Raw genomic sequence first — 18,875 nt, 5'->3', positions numbered from 1 at the left:
TTTAAAGACTTCATTTTATTTTTTATATCAGCTGGTTGACTTTTTGTTAAGGCTTTAAGCATAACTTACTTTTTTTTTGTTCATAGGATGTGGGCATCGCTGGTTGGGCCTGCATTTATTGCCCATCCCTAATCTTGTACTCTTGAAAATATTTGACATTTTCCAAAATGCTATTAAAAGGAATAATAAGACAAAAAATGACTCTTACAGTGCCAAAATCACTAAATATATTTTTGTTGCATTTTGTGGTGAGATTTATATGTTTGTGTACTTTCTTCTAATGCCTAATTGTTTTAATGAATGATTTCCACAGCACTACTTATTATTTTACAAATGCATTTTTGAGTGTGGCTCATGGTTCTGACAACATTCAATTAATTTTGCCTGTTATTTTACCACATTGAGCCTTCTTTTTCCTGTCTCCCCTGCCTTTTCCTATTTTGTTATCTATGTGTATGTGATTTACCATGCTTTTCTGCTAATGTTTGAGCATGGAGTTAGAACTGTAAATTTACAAAATTTACAGCACAGGCTCAGGAGATTCAGCCCAATACTGTTTATCTCCATGCAAACCACCTCCTATCTTAATTCATCTAACCATGTCAACATATTATCCTCCTTTTAGTTCCTTGCCTAGCTTCCCCTTAAATGCACCTATTCTATTTCCTCAGCCACTCCATTAACATAGTGAGTTCCACATTCTTATCACGCTCATGAGTAGAGAAGTTCCTCCTAAATTCCTTATTGAATTTATTGTGACTATCTCATTTATGGCCCCTATTTTGGACTCTTCCACAAGTGGAAACCTCATCTCTATGTCTGCTCTATCAGTCCCCTTCATAATTATAAAGATCTCTATTGTATCACCTCTGTCTTTTTTATAGGGAAACAAGATCCAACCTGTTCAATGTTCCCTGATAGTTTACACTCTCAGTTCTGATATGTTAGGAACTAAAGATAGTTTAAATAAGTTGTATCGGTATTTGTGGGTGTTAGGAATGAGTTTTAGCTTTAAAGTTTAAGTTTGATTTGTATTTCTGTGTGTTAAGAAAGGTCAAATGGAGTTTTAGTTTTACTTTAGAAAGGTGCCTGCATTTCTAATGAGGACTTTTACGACCCTTAAGAGAAAGTAAACATGTAAGGGTAGAAGAATTGAACTGTTGCCTAGCAATAGGGGCCCAGAGAGGTAGGTCACACACACAGAGACACACACACACACACACACACAGGAGGAACAGCAATTGTTCTGGAAGCTGTTTGAGTGCAGTTGGTTCTGAAAGTTGCTGACAAGAGAGACTGGAGCAAAGGGGACAAATAGTTGGTCCCAAGCTAAAGAAAAACCCCAAAAATCCAGGGGAGTGGAAGAAGATTAAGTCCAAAGATGACATTCTAGTCAAGGAAGGACAGGAACCTGGAAAAGGTCCTGTTAAGTGAAGTTGAGTGAGGGGCAGAGAGAAAGGCTCTAAGCTTCAGATTTAAAGAGACAAAAGCTGTAAGAAGTAGATTTGAGGCAAGAAGATCCAAAGAGACAACTGAAAGCCTATAACTCTGCTATTGGAGTGTGAAGCAGTGGTGTACTGTTAATGTTGAGTTGGTGAGAGAGAGTGCATGGAAAACAGCTTGAGTGCATGTGGTGACCCAGGGAAGAGGAACATCAGGAGGAGAGTTTGAAACCCTGGAGGTGAACCCTTGTGCAAAGCGTCTGAGAGAAAGCATCGGCTTGGGAGACGATTCCAAGGCGAGATCTTGGTGAGTGGAGATTAGAAACCCTCATGCAGGATGGAATTCAGTGAGACTGGTTGGCTTATGGTGTGACAAGCACCTGGGGGGAGTTGAGAGTTCCATAGCATCGGTTTGAGGTAGCATCTGTCACTTGGCTTCAGATTGTGGTGTGTCTGACCACAGTGTGCCATTGGCTTACATGGACTGTATACTTACTGTGGACTTTAGAGTATAAGATAGCTTTTGTAACTTGTTATTGTTACAAATCTGTATATATCTGTAAAGGTATAGTGGGTGAATGTGTATTGTAATATAGTACATCTTTTCTTGTTTAATAAATGTTTAATTCTTTTGTTAAAAGCTCATCAGCTGACCGCTGTACCTCTGTTCAGAAGCTGCTACTCCACATATTTAAACAAATAAATGTTAGGACCTATCAAGCTGGGTTCCAATCTCGGATCAGGCTTGTCCAGGGATCGTAACAGATATCACCTTTGTAAATCTCTTTTGCACTTTTTCTCATACTTCTACATTGTTTTTGCAAAGTGGAAACTTTGTGCACAGTATCAAGTGTGGCCTAACTAAGTTCCATACAACATAACTTATTTGTTTTGAATTCTGTTGCTCTAGAAATAAACCTCAATGTGTTTTTTTTGATAGCTTTATTAACATATTTAGTATGAATAATTTTTATGGATCTGTACGACCAGATCTCATTGTGCCTCTACCCCACAATCTCTTTCTTGCAAGAAGCAGATGGCTTCCTTAATCCTCTCGCCAAAATATGCCACCTCATACTTAATCTATTTTGAAATTCACTTTCATTTTACATGACTATTCTACAACTTTGTTAATGTATTTTTTTTTTTGTTGCGGTCTGCCTCAGTATTAATTGTACACCCACTTTGGTGTACTTGGTAAATTTTGAAATTGTACTAACAATTTCCAAATTCAAATTTATATGAATTGTGAGCAACAGTAGCCCCAGAACAGATCCTTGTGGAGCACCACTTTCTATTTCTATCTGTCTGAGTACTTCTAACCCCTACTGTTTTCTGTTTTGCAGTCAGTTTGCTACCCATTTTGCTACTTGACCACCAATTTCAAATACTCTGATTTAGTCATGAGTCAAATACATGGTGCCTTGTCAAATGTCTTTTGAAAGTCAATGTATATTACTTTCATTGCATGACACTTATCTATTCTTTCTGTTACTTCAATAAGGTTTGTCAAGCATGATCTTCCCTTTGAAATTCATGCTGTTTATTCTATTTTCAGTTTCATGATTTTCTTCTACAATTTTGTGTAAACATTCCAATACCTTTCTGACTTTAACTGGCCTATAGTTCCATGGATGTGTTCTATTCCCTTTAAGTAGAGGAATGATAGCTGTCTGGCAGCCCTCTGACACCATTCACTTTTTTATTGAATTTATATATGTAATGGTGCCTCTGATACCATCTCCTGAACTTCTTTTAGTAAGTGTGAATGCAATCTATCTCCATTAAGGATTTTATCCTCTTTAAACCTACCTAATTGTCTCATTCCTTTTTATCCTAACAGTCTTGATATCTCACCTAATGCTATGTCCATCTCATTAGTGTCTCTGCCAAATAGTGAGGCAATGTAATTCAATATTTCTGTCATTTTACTGCCAATGAGTTTATTTTTTGCATCCCTTAATGTCCCAATCCCTATCCTAATTTCCTATACTGTAGTTGTATCAAAATTGTTTTTATTTATATTCTTTGATAATTTCATTTTGTAGTTCATCTTTGCTTTTCTAATATTTTTATTTACTACTTTCCTAATCTCTCTTCTGTTTTCTCACCCTCCCATTTAATGTCTATGTACTTAGTGTGTCTTTTTCTTTAGATTCAACTTTGCCCTTACCTCTATTCATTATTTATAAGTATATTCTTATTTTCCCCAAATTGCATTTTTAATGCTGCTCCGTCTATGAATATTTTTTTCCAGTTTACCTTCCCTAGATCCATTCTCATATCCTCATAACTTTTTTTTAGTCTATTACTTTGATATCTCTAATTCATCATTTAGATGTTGTTATATTGCGATTGCTTTGCCTCACTGCCCCCTGCACTTACTGCTTTATACTGGTTCATTTCTCATGACTCAACAGTGATTCTGGCTGGGTAACAAAAGAGCCTTGTACACACTGTAAAAACTCAATTTTCCTATCCCCATTTCCCCCCTATTATTATTCTGAGTCTTTTACTCACTTAATAGATTTACCTACATATTCCCCTCTTTGATTCCCTTCTGATATGCAAGTGGTTTGTATATCCTTATTGCTGTGATATATCCCTTTTAATTGTGTAATAATTTTTGTTTTCATCTTAATGTTGGTCATATCCTTTTATTCTACTGTATTATCGCTCGCTTGTACAACAACCCTAGTGTCCCTTCCCCTGTATGCTTCCTAAATCTTTCGACTGCCATTCCTATTCATTATGACCTGATTTTCAGTTATCACTACTATGCGGCTCCTGTCTACAAATTAGTATATTTAGATCCCCAGTTTTGTTTCCGATGTCGATATATGGTTAATTTAATTTGTATATTTCAATCTTCACTTTAAGTTTAGCAGTTAATTTGTATTTATGTTCTATAATTTTATCTCTTTCCTGGAAGTTTGTTTATATATTGGTTAGTTTGATCTGATTTTCTTTTATCTTCAGGCAGCAGTTCCATCCCTCCCCCTTTCTTACTAGCTAAGTCTTACCCAGACCCCTAATGATTCTTTCCTTTAGGACCTTGATCCTGTTTCAGTTTAGGTGCGGCATGTCCCAGCCCTCAGTTCCTTCCTGCCAAGACTGGTGCCAGTGTCCCATAAAATAAAATTCCTTCCCACAACATGTTCATCTTTCCAATCTGTTTCTCCTTATGCCAATTAGCATGTGGTTCAGGTAGTAATCATGAGATTATCAAACATTGGATACTGCTTTTTAATTTACTCCCTATCTCCTGATACTCAGTCAAAGGGACCTCCTCCCTTTTTTCTCCTATGTCATTAGTCCTAAAGTGTACCAGGACAACTGAATACATTCATAGGACAATTACAAATAAGACGAAGCATACTATTTTATCCTTATGCATGTCTTAGTTTAGGCCTCACTTGGAATACTGTATCCAGTTGAGTTTCCCTAAAAATTGGGTGATATTGAGGCTCTGGAAAGGGTGCAGAGGAGGGCCACTAAACTCATTCTTAGTATAAAATATTATCAAGTTAGGCTAAAGAGTTAGGACTGTACACTTTAGAAAAGTGTAGACTGGGTGGGGGCAGGAGTGAGGGGTGATCTGTTTGAGGTTTATAAGTTGATCATTGTGTCCCGGTTGACAGTTTGTCCCCATTAAGTAGGTTTAGGATGATCAGGGGTCACAATTTTAAGTTGTCTGAGGCTTGATCCAGATTAGGAGGTGATTCTATTCCCAGAAAATAGTGGACGTCAGGAACAGGCTGGTGTCTACTGGGGTGAACACAAATTTGCTGAGTTTTTTAGAGCTGGATTTGTTTCTGCTTGGGGTGGACATCACTTCTTACTAAAGCTTACATGCTTCAGAGACCTTGGAGTCAGATTGATCTGGACTAGTTTTGTTTGCCTAGTAGGAGAGAAATATTCAGGTTTTTTAAAAATCTGGTTTTTAGATTCTCCCAAGCGACCACATGACTGGGTGGGGTGGAAAATGTACAATTTAGTTGATGAACTGTACAGTAAGAATTAAACTAGGATTCTAAACCCTTGATAGAGTTGGAGATGTACACCCAATGCTTATTCTGTTGATGTAAAGAGGCAACATTGGCAAACACTCAAATATGTTTAATCATTTTTCAGATATGTTGAAAGATGCAAGTAAAAAAAAATCTCTGCAGGTGGACTGAGTCATGAAAATTGAGTTTGTAAGTGATACCATTTTTAACTGCTGTTTAATACGATGTGAAATTATTTTGAATTTGTGGTTTAATATGTTGCAATCTACTGTATTGAGTATTTCAGATTCTTTTTCCTATACCAGATATTAAAATAAAGGAAGTCATTCTATTTGTAAAGACATGAACATGAAAAAACTACACTGGGCTTTAAAGGGTGCCCTTCTATCCCCAAGGGCAATTAGAATGTGGTTTTGCACCCATGATTCCCACATGAGAGCTCAAAATCTTGATCAGATTGCTAGCAAAGCACAACCTGCAGGTGAAAGAAGGGAAACAAAAAAGGGTAGCTGGTCACCATAATGCCCTCTCTTGTTTTGTTATAGTATAATTAAGTTACTGGAAGCCAAGAATAGATTGGCAGCTTTTCTGCACGGTTGAGAAATAATTCATGAAGCAAGAAAGACTGTTAAGTAATTGGAGGAAGTTCATCAGATGACGTATAACCCATGTTGAAGCAGGTGTAAACATGCTTATTTTCCTCAATTTAAATTTATGAATTTTATGGGAGTTGTATCAATATTAGAGAATGAAATATTTTTCTGTTGCATCATTCAGTCTCTGCACCAAGCATTCCTTGGCCAAGCATAGGTTGGCCAGATTCAAAGTAGAGAGAGAATTTGTGAATTGATCATGCAAAATTAAGCATCTCAAAGACCAAATAGTTATCAAATATATAGTTCTGTCGAAGGGTCATGAGGACTCGAAACGTCAACTCTTTTCTTCTCCGCCGATGCTGCCAGACCTGCTGAGTTTTTCCAGGTAATTCTGTTTTTGTATCAAATATATATCCCATTCCAAACATGGCATGATGCATAATTTATATGTTATGTACAATTTTAGGCACCCTACTTTTAAAGAGCTGAGAACAAGGATGGTTTTGGGGTCTTTGCTACGAGGGAAGCCTCAATTGTTGTTCACAATAGTTTTAAAAAATGATTGAAGGGATATGATCAAGTCTTTTAAAATATTAGAAATTATTGATGAAGTTGGAAACTGATTAAGTTTGGCTGTGATTACAGTACTACACACGATACAAAATTAAACTCTAGAAAGACTTGAAAGATACATGCTCCCACAACTTTGCCCTGATTGAGTTCTGGATATTGGAGTGTTTGCCAAATAAAGCAGTAAATTTTTTGTTCCATATTAACTAACTGAATATTTTTGGTGCAGGACTGAGGATTATGTGGATGGAGATAATTGAATACTATTGAAGAAGGGCACACCCTCCAATCCCACAACTACCACATAGGCCAGTTGAAGAGAATAAGTTATGCTCTCCAATCACACAGCGACCACAGAGACTCAGGCTTCCTTTAACTGGTTTTATTCAAGCATATGCAAGGGTGCCACAATCATTCCTAAGAATGAAGACCCAGCTCCCAGATTGATTACATTTCATTACTTTTGTACTTTTTCTTATAATACATTTGAGTGCATTTGAATACATCCAAACGGTAACAGACACATCAGTCCCATGCTAACTCTATCCTATTGAGTGCATAAACATGTGATTTTGCTAACCAATTATTCTAAAGGAGGTATACATAATGATATCCAATCAAAATTAAAACACGTACACAAAGACCTTGGTTCTCACAGCTCAAGACTGTTTGTGTTTCATCAAAGCCCCCTCTTTGTCCATTGTATGTCTTCCCATAGCTAAGCTAAAACTATCTGCCCCCTCCCTTTGTGAGGGGAGTACACTTAATCTGATGTATGTCCTGCTTGTGTCCCCTCTCAAGGCTATGCAATGTTCATCTGGTAATCTTCAACTCTCAATATGCTTAGCAGCCATGACTGCCTGGAGATTTTGGGGTTTTTCAGTAAATTCTTACTGTATGCTCTTTTAGCATTTTTAATTTCCCCCTAACACTGTTCTGAGCTACTGGGACTTTGGAAGATAACTGACCTAAAATGGATACTGTATGATGATGGCTGTGTTTAATTTTGTACGATGGATGTGTAAAAACTAATTAGATTCTTTTAAGATGTTTAGTTAACGTAGAAATGTATTGAACCTAGACCTCAAAGGTGAAAAGGCAGTGTTTATTTTTATTTCATGCTATATACTAGTTTTTATTGCAGCAGCCCACAATGCCAGGCTTAAAGTCCACACTATTACAGAGATGCTGTATTAGATTTTGATAACATTACTGCAACATGAATATTCTGCAACAGTGGTGCACGAGCTAAATACCACTTGACTCAGGAGCCTGCTATTTTGCTGAGCCTTCCGTGAGTTTAAAGGTTAAAATGATGAAAGATGTGATAACATATATGGAAAGAAAACCGAAGGTCTTGGATGGGTTTGCTATCCTCCTTGTTCAACAATAGAACAGTGTGGCCACAGTATGACTAATATCACAGAGCTACAGATAAAACAAGTAATTGCTGCATATTCTGTCTTGTCTCTCCACACTGCCCCTGCCACACTCTATTTTAATTGAAACTTCATTTGTTTTTCCTTGCAGAATCTAGATATGAAAAAATGTTTAAAAACGCTTGACTTTCACTGTGCTTGGCTAAGTGTCAATTTCAAAATCTAAGTGACCTGTCAGAAATACAAATACCAGGTTCAGTGCAGTTGTGCCATGAATGAGTAAACTTGTCGTGAGTCCCAAGGTATAATTGCAGAAAAGTGAGTATGGCATGGCACTACCTTTGTCCTCTTGTTTCTGACCTCCATTATGGATTTTCATCCTCCTTACCACCCATTTGCGATCATTGAGACAACTCATAAAGCCTTCTGAGACAGTCTTCATATTGTAGATTTTATTCATTCTTTTGAACAATTGTTGCATGGATCTTTCAGCACCCGTGTGGGCAGCTAGTTTTTTGAGACCATAATAGACTCTTTCTTTGGTTAAAGAACATCTCAAATGTATCAGTCTTGAACTCCTTAGATCATGGCTTGTGCCATAAGAGTTTCTTGGCACATCATCTTGATACTGCATTACCAATTAAATAAAGTTTGATGAATTCTGAAGGCTAGGTTCAGATGTTGAATTGCTTGGCACAGTGTTCCAGTGATAATTTAAGCCAATAATGTGTTGAATATTTGTGCAGCTGTATACCCCTGATTCACTACACAGATAGTACCAATGACTCCAAATAGAAGAATTCCAGCTTTTCAGTTTATATTCTTGATCATCCTCCTCAAATTCCTATACATTTCTATTTCAGTAAACACAACCTAAGATATAACACCAGCAGCAGTAAAGCAACAAGACAAAGTTAAACAAGAACAGTCAAAAATACGAAAGTTTGAAATCCTGACAATACTTGAAGACTAGGATATGTCAACAATGACAAACTATCTCCAAGTGTGCAGTCAGAAACAAAACAATGGAGAGATTTTAATATCAGGGTGGTGGGCGGTGGGGGCAGATGAAATATTCATATCTTGGATATTATTAACAATGCCTTCTCCTCTTTAAACAACATTTCAAAATTTAGGTTACCTAAAGCCTTAAATCGAATCACAGGGTATAATTTGTTGTTGTGGTTTGGTCAGCTTATTGGGGAAAATTATCAAAATGCCACAAAGAAACCTGTGACTGGAATTTCACACCAAGTAGTGAATATGTGCTAGAATTGCAAAGCAGATGAATCAGTGACCATTCAAATTTATCTTTATTGGGCATTAACAGCCCAGAGACTGGTGGAAATTTGTACCTTCTCCTTTAAGGCTACAATATAGAGCTCAGCAGAATTGCACAGTATACTCAGTTTATCAATTTGATTGTGCAACATCTTCTGAGTTAGAAGAAGACGAAGCATAATAACTTCAGAGTGGTCAAAAACAAAAGCAAAACAGAGGAGATCCTGCTTAATTTGGTCTTAATTTGTCCATACTTGCCACATTTTGGAATGCAAAGTGACTGTGGCATCAAGCCACATATATGTATATTTGATGTTTTCATATTGATTTTTGTTTTATCACTCAAGATATGAAAATGACCCCCTGCCTTTGGAATAGCTGAAAGTCCACTGTATCAACTGTTGATAGGTCTCAAATTGTGCTCTTGTTACTATATGTTATCTCAAATTGTACTCTTGTTACTATATGTTATCTAATCAGTTTTAGTGCAATGTGCAAATGATCATATTCTATCAAGAGCTGAAACTTTGCCTTTGTGGTACCTGCAGCTGAAGTAAGTGGTTCATGGTTAAGGTAGGATTATGATTGATTAACAATTTTACAAACTGGTGGTCTTGGGTAAAACTGTTGGGTTTACTCCGGCTCCAAACAAGTCTCACTGAGCAGAAGTAAAGCAGACGAATGAAAGTCATTAGAGGACAATTCATGGCAAATGAATGGCCATTTTAAATTTTATTTTATAATGAATGTTTGCCTGATCTATTTTGTGGATTTTATTCTTACTAAATCTGTTTACTGTTCTGGAATTATAGTTCAGTGTCTTTTTAATAGGGAGATTTACAAACGTCGTTGACACTATTAGCTACAAATGCCTGAGACTCTGCAAATCTTCAACTGAGTTTTATATTCTAGTATTGCAATTGTGTTAATTTTCTTGGATCATGACACAGGTCTTCTGGAATGATCCATTCTCCATATTTCCTTTATTTATGTTTTGACTTTCTAATTATGATCTGTTTCTATTGGACACTATTTTTGCCCCAGATACTTTTTCTGGGGTATTAAGATTGTCACTACTTGCTCTGATACATAACGTAACCAAGCTGTTAACTTATTTAACAGTGGAAAGCTACTGAATTTACCTTTGGGCTCCTAAGAAGGGGCAGAATTTATTCCAGGCTTTATTTTAGGCTTGAACTGCCAAATTAATTTTTGTGCAAGAGAATAATAATATCTATTTCCAGTAATGGATAATGCTAACTCCAAATATAAGAAAAATTATGATGTATATGCTTAACTTCTTTATGCATTTTTTGTGTATGGTTACCTACTCAGGCTATCTAACACTTTGAAAATTTCAGACAGATTTAATTTGAAGATTACTGAATGATGTTTACACATACTGAAACCTTAGGGCGATGGTGACATAGTGGTAAAATCACTGGACTAGTAATCAAGAGGCCCAGGTTTATGCCTTGGGGGCATGAGTTCAAATCCAGCAGTTGGTGAAATTCAATTAATAAACCTGGATTTGAGAGCTATTCGTGACCATGACAATTATCACAGTTGTAAAACCCACCTGGTTCACAAATGTCCTTCAGGGAAGGAAGTCTGCAATCCAGACCCACAGTAATGTGGTTGACTCTTAACTGCTCTCTGAAATTCCCTTTGAAGGGCAGTTAGGGATAGGGATCCAAGTCATCTCAGGTTTGAAAAAGATAAAATTGGAAAAAACAAACACTGTTGTGGGCTAGCTCCAGTATAGAGTGCAGCCTGTCTGTGGGAGACCAGCTGCAGTACAGAATGATGATCTCACGCTCATGCAGCTCCAGCAGAGTGAGGGCTGTTGAATTGGGAGCAGCCTCAGTAAGAGTGAGGAAAAAATTGAGAACCAAACTCTTAAAAATTGAGAGATTTGGTGTAAAAAATCAGGAGCTTTTTTTTTTTCAAACATTGATAAATACTAATTGAGAGTTGGCTTATACATCTCATTCGTGACTTAATTTCTAGAACATCACAGTTCTTTACAAAGACAATGTTACTTCATAGGAATGAACCTACAGCAAAAGGCACTGGATGTAGAATTCGGGGCCTCACAGTTGCTGGATGTCAAGCTGGGAGAGAAGAGGGTTCATCATCGAAAGGGCAATGTGATAGTGAGGCAATGCCAGAGCAGTGGAAAGCAAAGAAGAGTTATATGTTAAAGATACCCAAGCTTTTTTTCTAGAAAGCTCCAGATATTTTGATTTCACAAGGCGCTGTATACAAAGGGCAGGATATTATTAATAATACATCCATGTGTTGTGTTGAATGGCAGGTTTTTAGCATTGGGCAGCGATAAGTAGAGTTTTGGAATTCAAGAGTTTAACTTCCTCAATTGCCTCTACTCTAAACAAATGTGTACTATACTTACTTGATCCTTTCAGCTGCACACACATCTTAATAACCCACAACTCCCTTCCCCCTACCTATGCCCCAGCTCACCCTTTGTTTTAAACAGTTGCTCTCCCACTTGCGGCTTCCCCATCAGTTCTGTTCACACCTCTTTATTGGTGCTGCATGATGACCTCTCAGTGAAGCATTGGCAATCTAGCCCTCTCCTATTGGTCACTGCTCAGACCACCTACCTTATTAGTAATTGGTGCAATCCACAGCCACCTCTTTATCATTGGCCATTTTGAATGCCTGTGAAAAATTGAGAGATATTTCAGAAGTCTATTGTAAGATCATGAGTGAAGCTTAATTTTACTCAGAAATCCTCTTGCTTGTGATAATTTTGAGCGAGTTGGCATGTCTATGCATCACAGCCCAAAATTGTCCTCACCCAACAACCACACACAACCATTTTCTGCGTGAGTGCCTGCTTAGTAATCAGGACTAAGAAGTACAGTGGGTTTTAATTTCCAGAACCCAGGAATTTTGTCACTGATTCTGGTATCCCTACCACCAACTTGACACAGATCCGAAAATATAGCACAGACAACAATCCATACTTCTATACTGTCACTAATGGAGTAAAACGTCTCAAAATGCATCATAGGAGCAATATCAAACAAAATTTGACACAGTCACTTAAGGGGATATTAGGACAAGTAACCAAAAGCTTGGTCTAAGAGGTAAGCTTTATGTAGTGTCTTTAAAGTAGACAGAAGAGGCTTACAGAGGAAATATCAGAGTTTGGGACCTTGGCAGCTGAAGATAAGGTCACAAATTGTATAGCAATTAAAATCAGGGATGCATCTGAGGCCCAAATTGGAGGAATGGTGGAATTGAGGAGGAGTATAGGGATGGAGGAGGCTGCAAAGGTAGGGAGGGTGAAAGGCCATAGAAGGGCTTCCTGACATATGAGGCTTAACTATTCATTTGGAAAACTTTCCGACTTGGAGGAACCAGAGTTGAGATTCTTTTCATCTAATCCTATTTTGCTGAATTAGAAATCCCTAACTTCCATTTCTTAACAGCAATCTCTAACTTGCCAGAACAAACCTGTTGGTATCACACTGTACCAGATAGAAAAGAGGTTGGTATGTCTCATTTTAGGAAATATACTCAAATAATAAAAATAGATATTTAAAAATGTTCACCTTTCAGAGAAAGTACAAGTGCAATGGATTATTAAACAGGAAAAAAAAAACACCAGCTGGACATATCCTTTTGATTTGATTCTTTTACCTAAAAGGATTAATGGCTTTTGTGAGTGGGTAGCCCATTTAGCCATTAGACTCAAGGATGCTTTTTAAACACAGAGATAAAAACAAAAAACTGCGGATGCTGGAAATCCAAAACAAAAACAGAATTACCTGAAAAAACTCAGCAAGTCTGGCAGCATCGGCGGAGAAGAGTTGAAGGGTCATGAGGACTCTTTTCTTCTCCGCCGATGCTGCCAGACCTGCTGAGTTTTTCCAGGTAATTCTGTTTTTGTTTTGCTTTTTAAACACGTTCCCTTACTACTTAGACGCTGAGGTGGGGCACTGGTTTTTAGTTTGTGCTTCTCCCACCTCCCCCAATCCCCCATTATCTTCCTTTAAGCCTTTTTTTAATGCTCTGATTAAAGTGCAACAGGAGGCTGGGGAGGGGAGGGAATATTAATTTGCATTTGTACACCATCTGTCAAAGACAGATTTTTTACTGCCAGTAATACCTTTGAACAAAAAGACCCTAATTGGAAGGCAAGTGAAATGCAGAGGAAAGGTGAGATATTTAAGTCTCTGGTTATACTACATGATTATGTTTTTTTATCTGCTGCTTGGCTTGAAGGCACTCCTTCAGGTTAAATGCAGTCAGTAAGAGTCACCCACCCAGGTTCCTTTCTTGCTTTTATCTCTCCTTTTTATTTTCTCTCAAAAATATTGTCCCATTCTTCAAAGTCCCCACAGCATCCTGTGGTGACTTTAAAGCCATGAGCCACTGCAACTGGGGTCCAATGTTCCTTCATAAAACATACTGGCAGCTCCAGGTGGGAAACGAGGGGAGAAAAAACAGGGGGATGGCTTAAAGAGAGAGAAACTTAAAGGGAGGAAGGAAGGGGAGATGGTAGCATAGTGGTAATGCCACTGGGCTAGTAATCCAGAGGCCAAGGCTAATATCCTGGGGACATGGGTTCAAATCCCATGAATTTAAGTTCAATTAATAAATGTGGAATATAGATCTAGCCTCAGTAATGGGGACAATGGCAACTATTATCGATTGTTGTAAAAAAACCATCTGGTTCACTAATGCCTTTAGGACATCTACCATCCTTACCCGGTCTGGCCTACATGTGACTCCAGACCCACAGCAATGTGGTTGACTCTGAAATTCCCTCTGAAATAGTCTAGCAAGTTGTACATTTAAAGGGTAATTAGGGATGGGCAACAAGTGCAAGCCTTGCCAGCGATGCCCACATCCCATGAAAGAACAGAAAAAAGAATGAAGAATACATGGGGCCATTCCACATCTTAACAATTGAGATTTCAGAGCCCTCTCCTGAGACAAAGAGTGAGACTTAGTTGTTCTGGATTTAGTATGACTGTTGTGCGACTTTGGTACAGAGCCTGGCACACTTGTACAGCTATCTATTTAATTAAAACAGAAATTGAACAGATCACAGATGTTTATACAAGAATTATATGACTCTTAATGTATTCTGAAATGGTCTAGCAAAGCCACTTATATGTACAAACGATAACAATGAAGCACAGTACCTTTGTTGGAGCACCTTTACTGCAGAAACTGCAATGGTTCAACCTGGCCCACCACTCTGTGCTCAGGAGAACTTGTAATGGATAATAAATGTGGCTTGCCGCTGTAACCCACATCCTCAGAACCAAATAAATAAATTGCCTGTAATTACCTGTGTTTGGCTTTGTTTCTGCTTGGGCTGCTCAAATTAATATTGTGCGCCAACCATCACTCAAGATATGTGTAACATTGAAAAGGCAGCAACTAATAAAAAATTGCAGTATATGGTAACTGACCTTTCACAGTAGTTGCAGAGTTGTGATGTAAATTGCATCTTGTTGGGTGATTAGGCTGCTGCACGGGATCTAATTGTTCTATTTCTCATCAGGTTTGATCTGTGGAATGGGTCCCAAATGTACACCCCTGGTGATTACACTTCTTGTGCTGTTTGTGCTCATGACAGCAGTGGCTGTAGCCTTCATTGCTCTTTTCTTTGTCAAAGATGGAGAAACGTCATATGTGGGTAAGTAGGTGAAGGAACCAACACTCTTAAAGTGCTGCAGGTACCTTGACTTGACAAAAACCCAGAAGCAACTTGTGCTACAAAGTGAAATATTAAATATTTACATCAGTAAGCTGTTTCACCAATAGTCACTATTGCATTATCAAAGAAACCACAAACACGCATTACTATGATATCAGGTCCTGAGAACATCCTAAAGTGGTTCAAAAGCAATTACTTTTGAAATAGTCATTGCTGACATCAATGAACACAGCAACCAATGTACACAAAGCAATAGTTTGCAAACCAAGGAATGAATGACCAAATAATCTATTGTTGTTCATGTTGGTTGAATTTTTGGAAAACTCTTCTCTCATGTTTGAAGATAGTGCCGTATGATGTTTTATATCTAACCAAACAAGTGGATGAGGCCCTTAGCTTAATGTTTCATCTGGAAGACAGTGGCCCTGTTAATTTGAGAGCAGCTTCCAACGGGGAATTGTTGGGGCAAAACCTGGAAGTCAACAGAGTGGGTTGGAACCTGCAATCACAATTCAATTGAAGCAATTAATTTTGACTTCTAATTTTGAAGCCTTTCAATTGGAGGATAGAGGATTGAGTCTGATAAAGGAAGGTACTGTTGGTACAGAGGAAGAGGGATTATTCAGTTAAAGCTTTTCTTGATAATTGGACATACAGGGCAGGCTTGGTGACACTTGCTCCTCCTTGGCACGTTTGATTTCCTTCTGTTCTCCTTGCTACTGTGACTCCACAAGTAGCTCCAAGGATTAGCCCTTTCAAGGCAATTTTATGGAGCGTGCAGCAAATAATCACTCTGGGTTGCATTGCAAGAAATGTCCAGATTGATCCAAGCAGCAGCACCTCTGGTTGAGAATACAGATTGTTTACTAGAGCACTGATAGAGGTCTAGTCTAATTCTAGCACTCATCTGCATCTGTGAGCAGGCTCCTGACGGACATCATAAGCCTCATATTTAGGGCTTACCCTTTGTTCCCAAGCAGCCAGCCTGGCATGCTGAGTGGAAAAGAGGGCAAGATGGGAATCAGAGGAGGAAGGCATCATGACCACTGCCAGGAAACCGGCCGCAGGCCTGAATGATGCATTTGTTGTCATTGCACACCAACAGCATGTTCAGAAAATGGAAGGCCTTCCTGTTCATGAATACTCTAGGATTTTCATGTTGTCATGCTCAGTAAAGGCATTCATATTCATAACTTTGCACATGGACTGACCTCTTATGGAGATTCTTTTATTTGTTTAAACTAGAAACTATTAAACAGTTAAAATGACTGCCAATGGGTCAGGTGAGCTTTGCTTATTCAACACAAACTATCAAGCTCCTAGAAAGTTCCGAATTGAATAACCATGGGTGGGGGCCTCCTCCTGTAATGGACATATCAAAGTGAGTAAACAAAAACAGAAATACCTGGAAAAACTCAGCAGGTCTGGCAGCATCGGCGAAGAAGAACAAAGTTGACGTTTCGAGTCCTCATGACCCTTCAACAGAACGGTTCTGTTGAAGGGTCATGAGGACTCGAAACGTCAACTTTGTTCTTCTTCGCCGATGCTGCCAGACCTGCTGAGTTTTTCCAGGTATTTCTGTTTTTGGTTTGGATTTCCAGCATCCGCAGTTTTTTGTTTTTATATCAAAGTGAGTGTTATCTGTGGAATTCACACCTGACTTTGTCCGAAGCTTACTCAAAACAGTCAATGGACTCCTAGGCTCTGTCTCCAGGTTTGCAGTTTAACAAAGGAAAGCTGATAAGACCAGTTATCCACAGGATAAGTGTGATACCATCTAAGCCGTTCTGGGTGGACAATGCCGTTGACCAAGTGAGTCAGAAACTGACTTCTGAAACTGAGATCCTTATTTATCCCAAGACCCAGAAGGGACCTTGGCAGACTACAGAAGAACACGGATGAGGCAACAACTGCAGAGAAATGTTGTGACATCTTTGCCTTTCATGAACCATCAGTTGTCAGCCAGTCTGTGAACCAGACTCTGAAACTAGCTGCAAGTCATCAAGCAGCCAAAGTATTTAAACTGCTCCAATTTCAAAGTTCACCTGAGAGCCAACCTCCTGGATAGTCGACTACAAGAAACCCTAAACTGCTGTGAAACCAATGCTTTACAAGACTCGCACTTCAAGTTTAAATTATTAAATCCTTTCAAGAAACCACAGGCCTGTCACGTGGGAGACTGGAAATTGTAAATCAGAGACTGAATTAACTGTAATCTGTAAAAGTGCACTATTTTTATCTGTATCCAATCTTTGCATGTGTGTGTGAGAGAGAGAGATACATGTGATGTTGCGTTAATTCAATGCAAGATGTATCAGATGCTGTCAGACCTGCTGAGTTTTTCCAGCATTTTCTGTTTTTGAGATTCAAGACACTTGCTCAGTGATTTAATCCACAAGATTCCACAGGTTTTGAACAAACAAGATTAGACTTTACAATACAAGGTCAGAAAGGTAAACAATTTACAATATCTATCTTATACTCTTAACGTTCAGGATTAATATGAGGTATACATGAATTAACAAGCAAACTGTGGTTGAACACACCACACTACACAATAAATGGCGGATGTGAACAAGACAAAGTCCAAGGATTTCTCAACAACCCATCCAGACGTTAGTAACATTAAACCAATCAATCTCACTGAAACTCTGTCTCTCTCTTGAGAGATCCCAGACTTCACCTTCAAAGATCTAACCTTGGAATTCTCTCCAGGAGTTGCTCCAATTCGAACGGCATCAATGATAGCCCACCTTGCAGGGTTTCAATCTCATCTCCTGAGATTTCATTTCCCTGGATTCCCGAATACTCAAACACCAACTCACAAGCACAAATTCAGCTCTTCGGCCACGCTGAGCAGAACATTACTGCTCCAAAAGGATACATTTGCCCCATTGGCCTGCAGCATGGAGTCAACAACTTCCGAGTGTCTCCTTGGATCTTCAGAATTCCTCTTGGGCCCTTTTCAATTACCAGGCTCTGACAATATCAATGACTGCCCACCTCGCAGGGACTCGATCTTGTCTTCAAGATTCCTTTCCCCTGGATTCCTGAATGTGCACCCAAGCGTCAACTCTCAATTTCAGCTCTTTGGCCACGCTGAGCAGAACACCGCTGATCCAAAGGGGCGCCTTTGCCCAAATGGCTCACAGTGCGGAGTCACCAACCAGCAGCTGCCTTCTTCACTGAAAGTCTGCTCCCTGCAGCCATTTTCCTGTTTGGAACCTGTTTCTCTGCTCCTCTCTTGATACCTTTTCCTGTCCATGTTCCCTCTCTTATTTTGTCTATTTTTAAATTCTCAAAAGCTTGTTGCCACATTATTTAATTGGAATTAACTCTTCAAGGGTAGGACAGAAGACAGAGTTGGGATTAAAGGTCTTTTTTAGGTTGGAAAGACATAGCTAGTGGAATGCCACAAGGATCAGTCCTAGCACCTCAATTATTTACTATCGATATGAATGATTGGAGGAGGATGCAGAGTGTAATGTATCCAAATTTGCTGACAATACAAAAATAGGTGGGAGGGCATGTTGTGATGAGGACAAAAGGAACCTGCAAGGGATATAGACAGAGATAAAAACAAAAAAACTGCGGATGCTGGAAATCCAAAACAAAAACAGAATTACCTGGAAAAACTCAGCAGGTCTGGCAGCATCGGCGGAGAAGAAAAGAGTTGACGTTTCGAGTCCTCATGACCCTTCGACAGAACTTGCGTTCGAGTCCAAGAAAGAGTTGAAATATAAGCTGGTTTAAGGTGTGTGTGTGGGGGGCGGAGAGATAGAGAGACAAAGAGGTGGAGGGGGGGGGTGGGGGTGTGTGGTTGTAGGGACAAACAAGCAGTGATAGAAGCAGATCATCAAAAGATGTCAACGACAATAGTACAATAGAACACA

At 38.8% G+C, this 18,875-nt stretch overlaps 2 protein-coding genes across 3 annotated transcripts in view; both read left to right on the top strand.

Annotated features, from left to right (window-relative positions):
• The window catches only part of sgms1b (sphingomyelin synthase 1b), a 119,175-nt gene extending 113,549 nt beyond the window's left edge, over positions 1–5,626 (top strand). The window contains exon 8 of the mRNA XM_041209155.1: positions 5,577–5,626. Within this exon, the coding sequence (XP_041065089.1) occupies positions 5,577–5,585 (9 nt within the window). The 3' untranslated portion in view covers positions 5,586–5,626. The remainder of the gene's footprint in view (positions 1–5,576) is intronic.
• The window catches only part of asah2 (N-acylsphingosine amidohydrolase 2), a 104,861-nt gene continuing 91,583 nt past the window's right edge, over positions 5,598–18,875 (top strand). Inside the window, exons 1-2 of one of the 2 annotated variants that reach the window (XM_041209143.1) lie at positions 5,598–5,641; positions 14,827–14,961. In XM_041209143.1, coding sequence (XP_041065077.1) covers positions 14,841–14,961 — 121 coding nt within the window. In that variant the 5' untranslated portion in view covers positions 5,598–5,641; positions 14,827–14,840. Of the gene's footprint in view, positions 5,642–8,182; positions 8,316–14,826; positions 14,962–18,875 lie in introns of those variants that run through there. The other variant, XM_041209142.1, reaches the window with a different exon arrangement.

The sequence above is a fragment of the Carcharodon carcharias genome, chromosome 17 (assembly GCF_017639515.1).
Source record: "Carcharodon carcharias isolate sCarCar2 chromosome 17, sCarCar2.pri, whole genome shotgun sequence".
Classification (NCBI taxonomy): domain Eukaryota; kingdom Metazoa; phylum Chordata; class Chondrichthyes; order Lamniformes; family Lamnidae; genus Carcharodon; species Carcharodon carcharias.
Note: the sequence above shows the minus strand (reverse complement) of the source record. Positions and strands in the feature narration are given on the sequence as shown.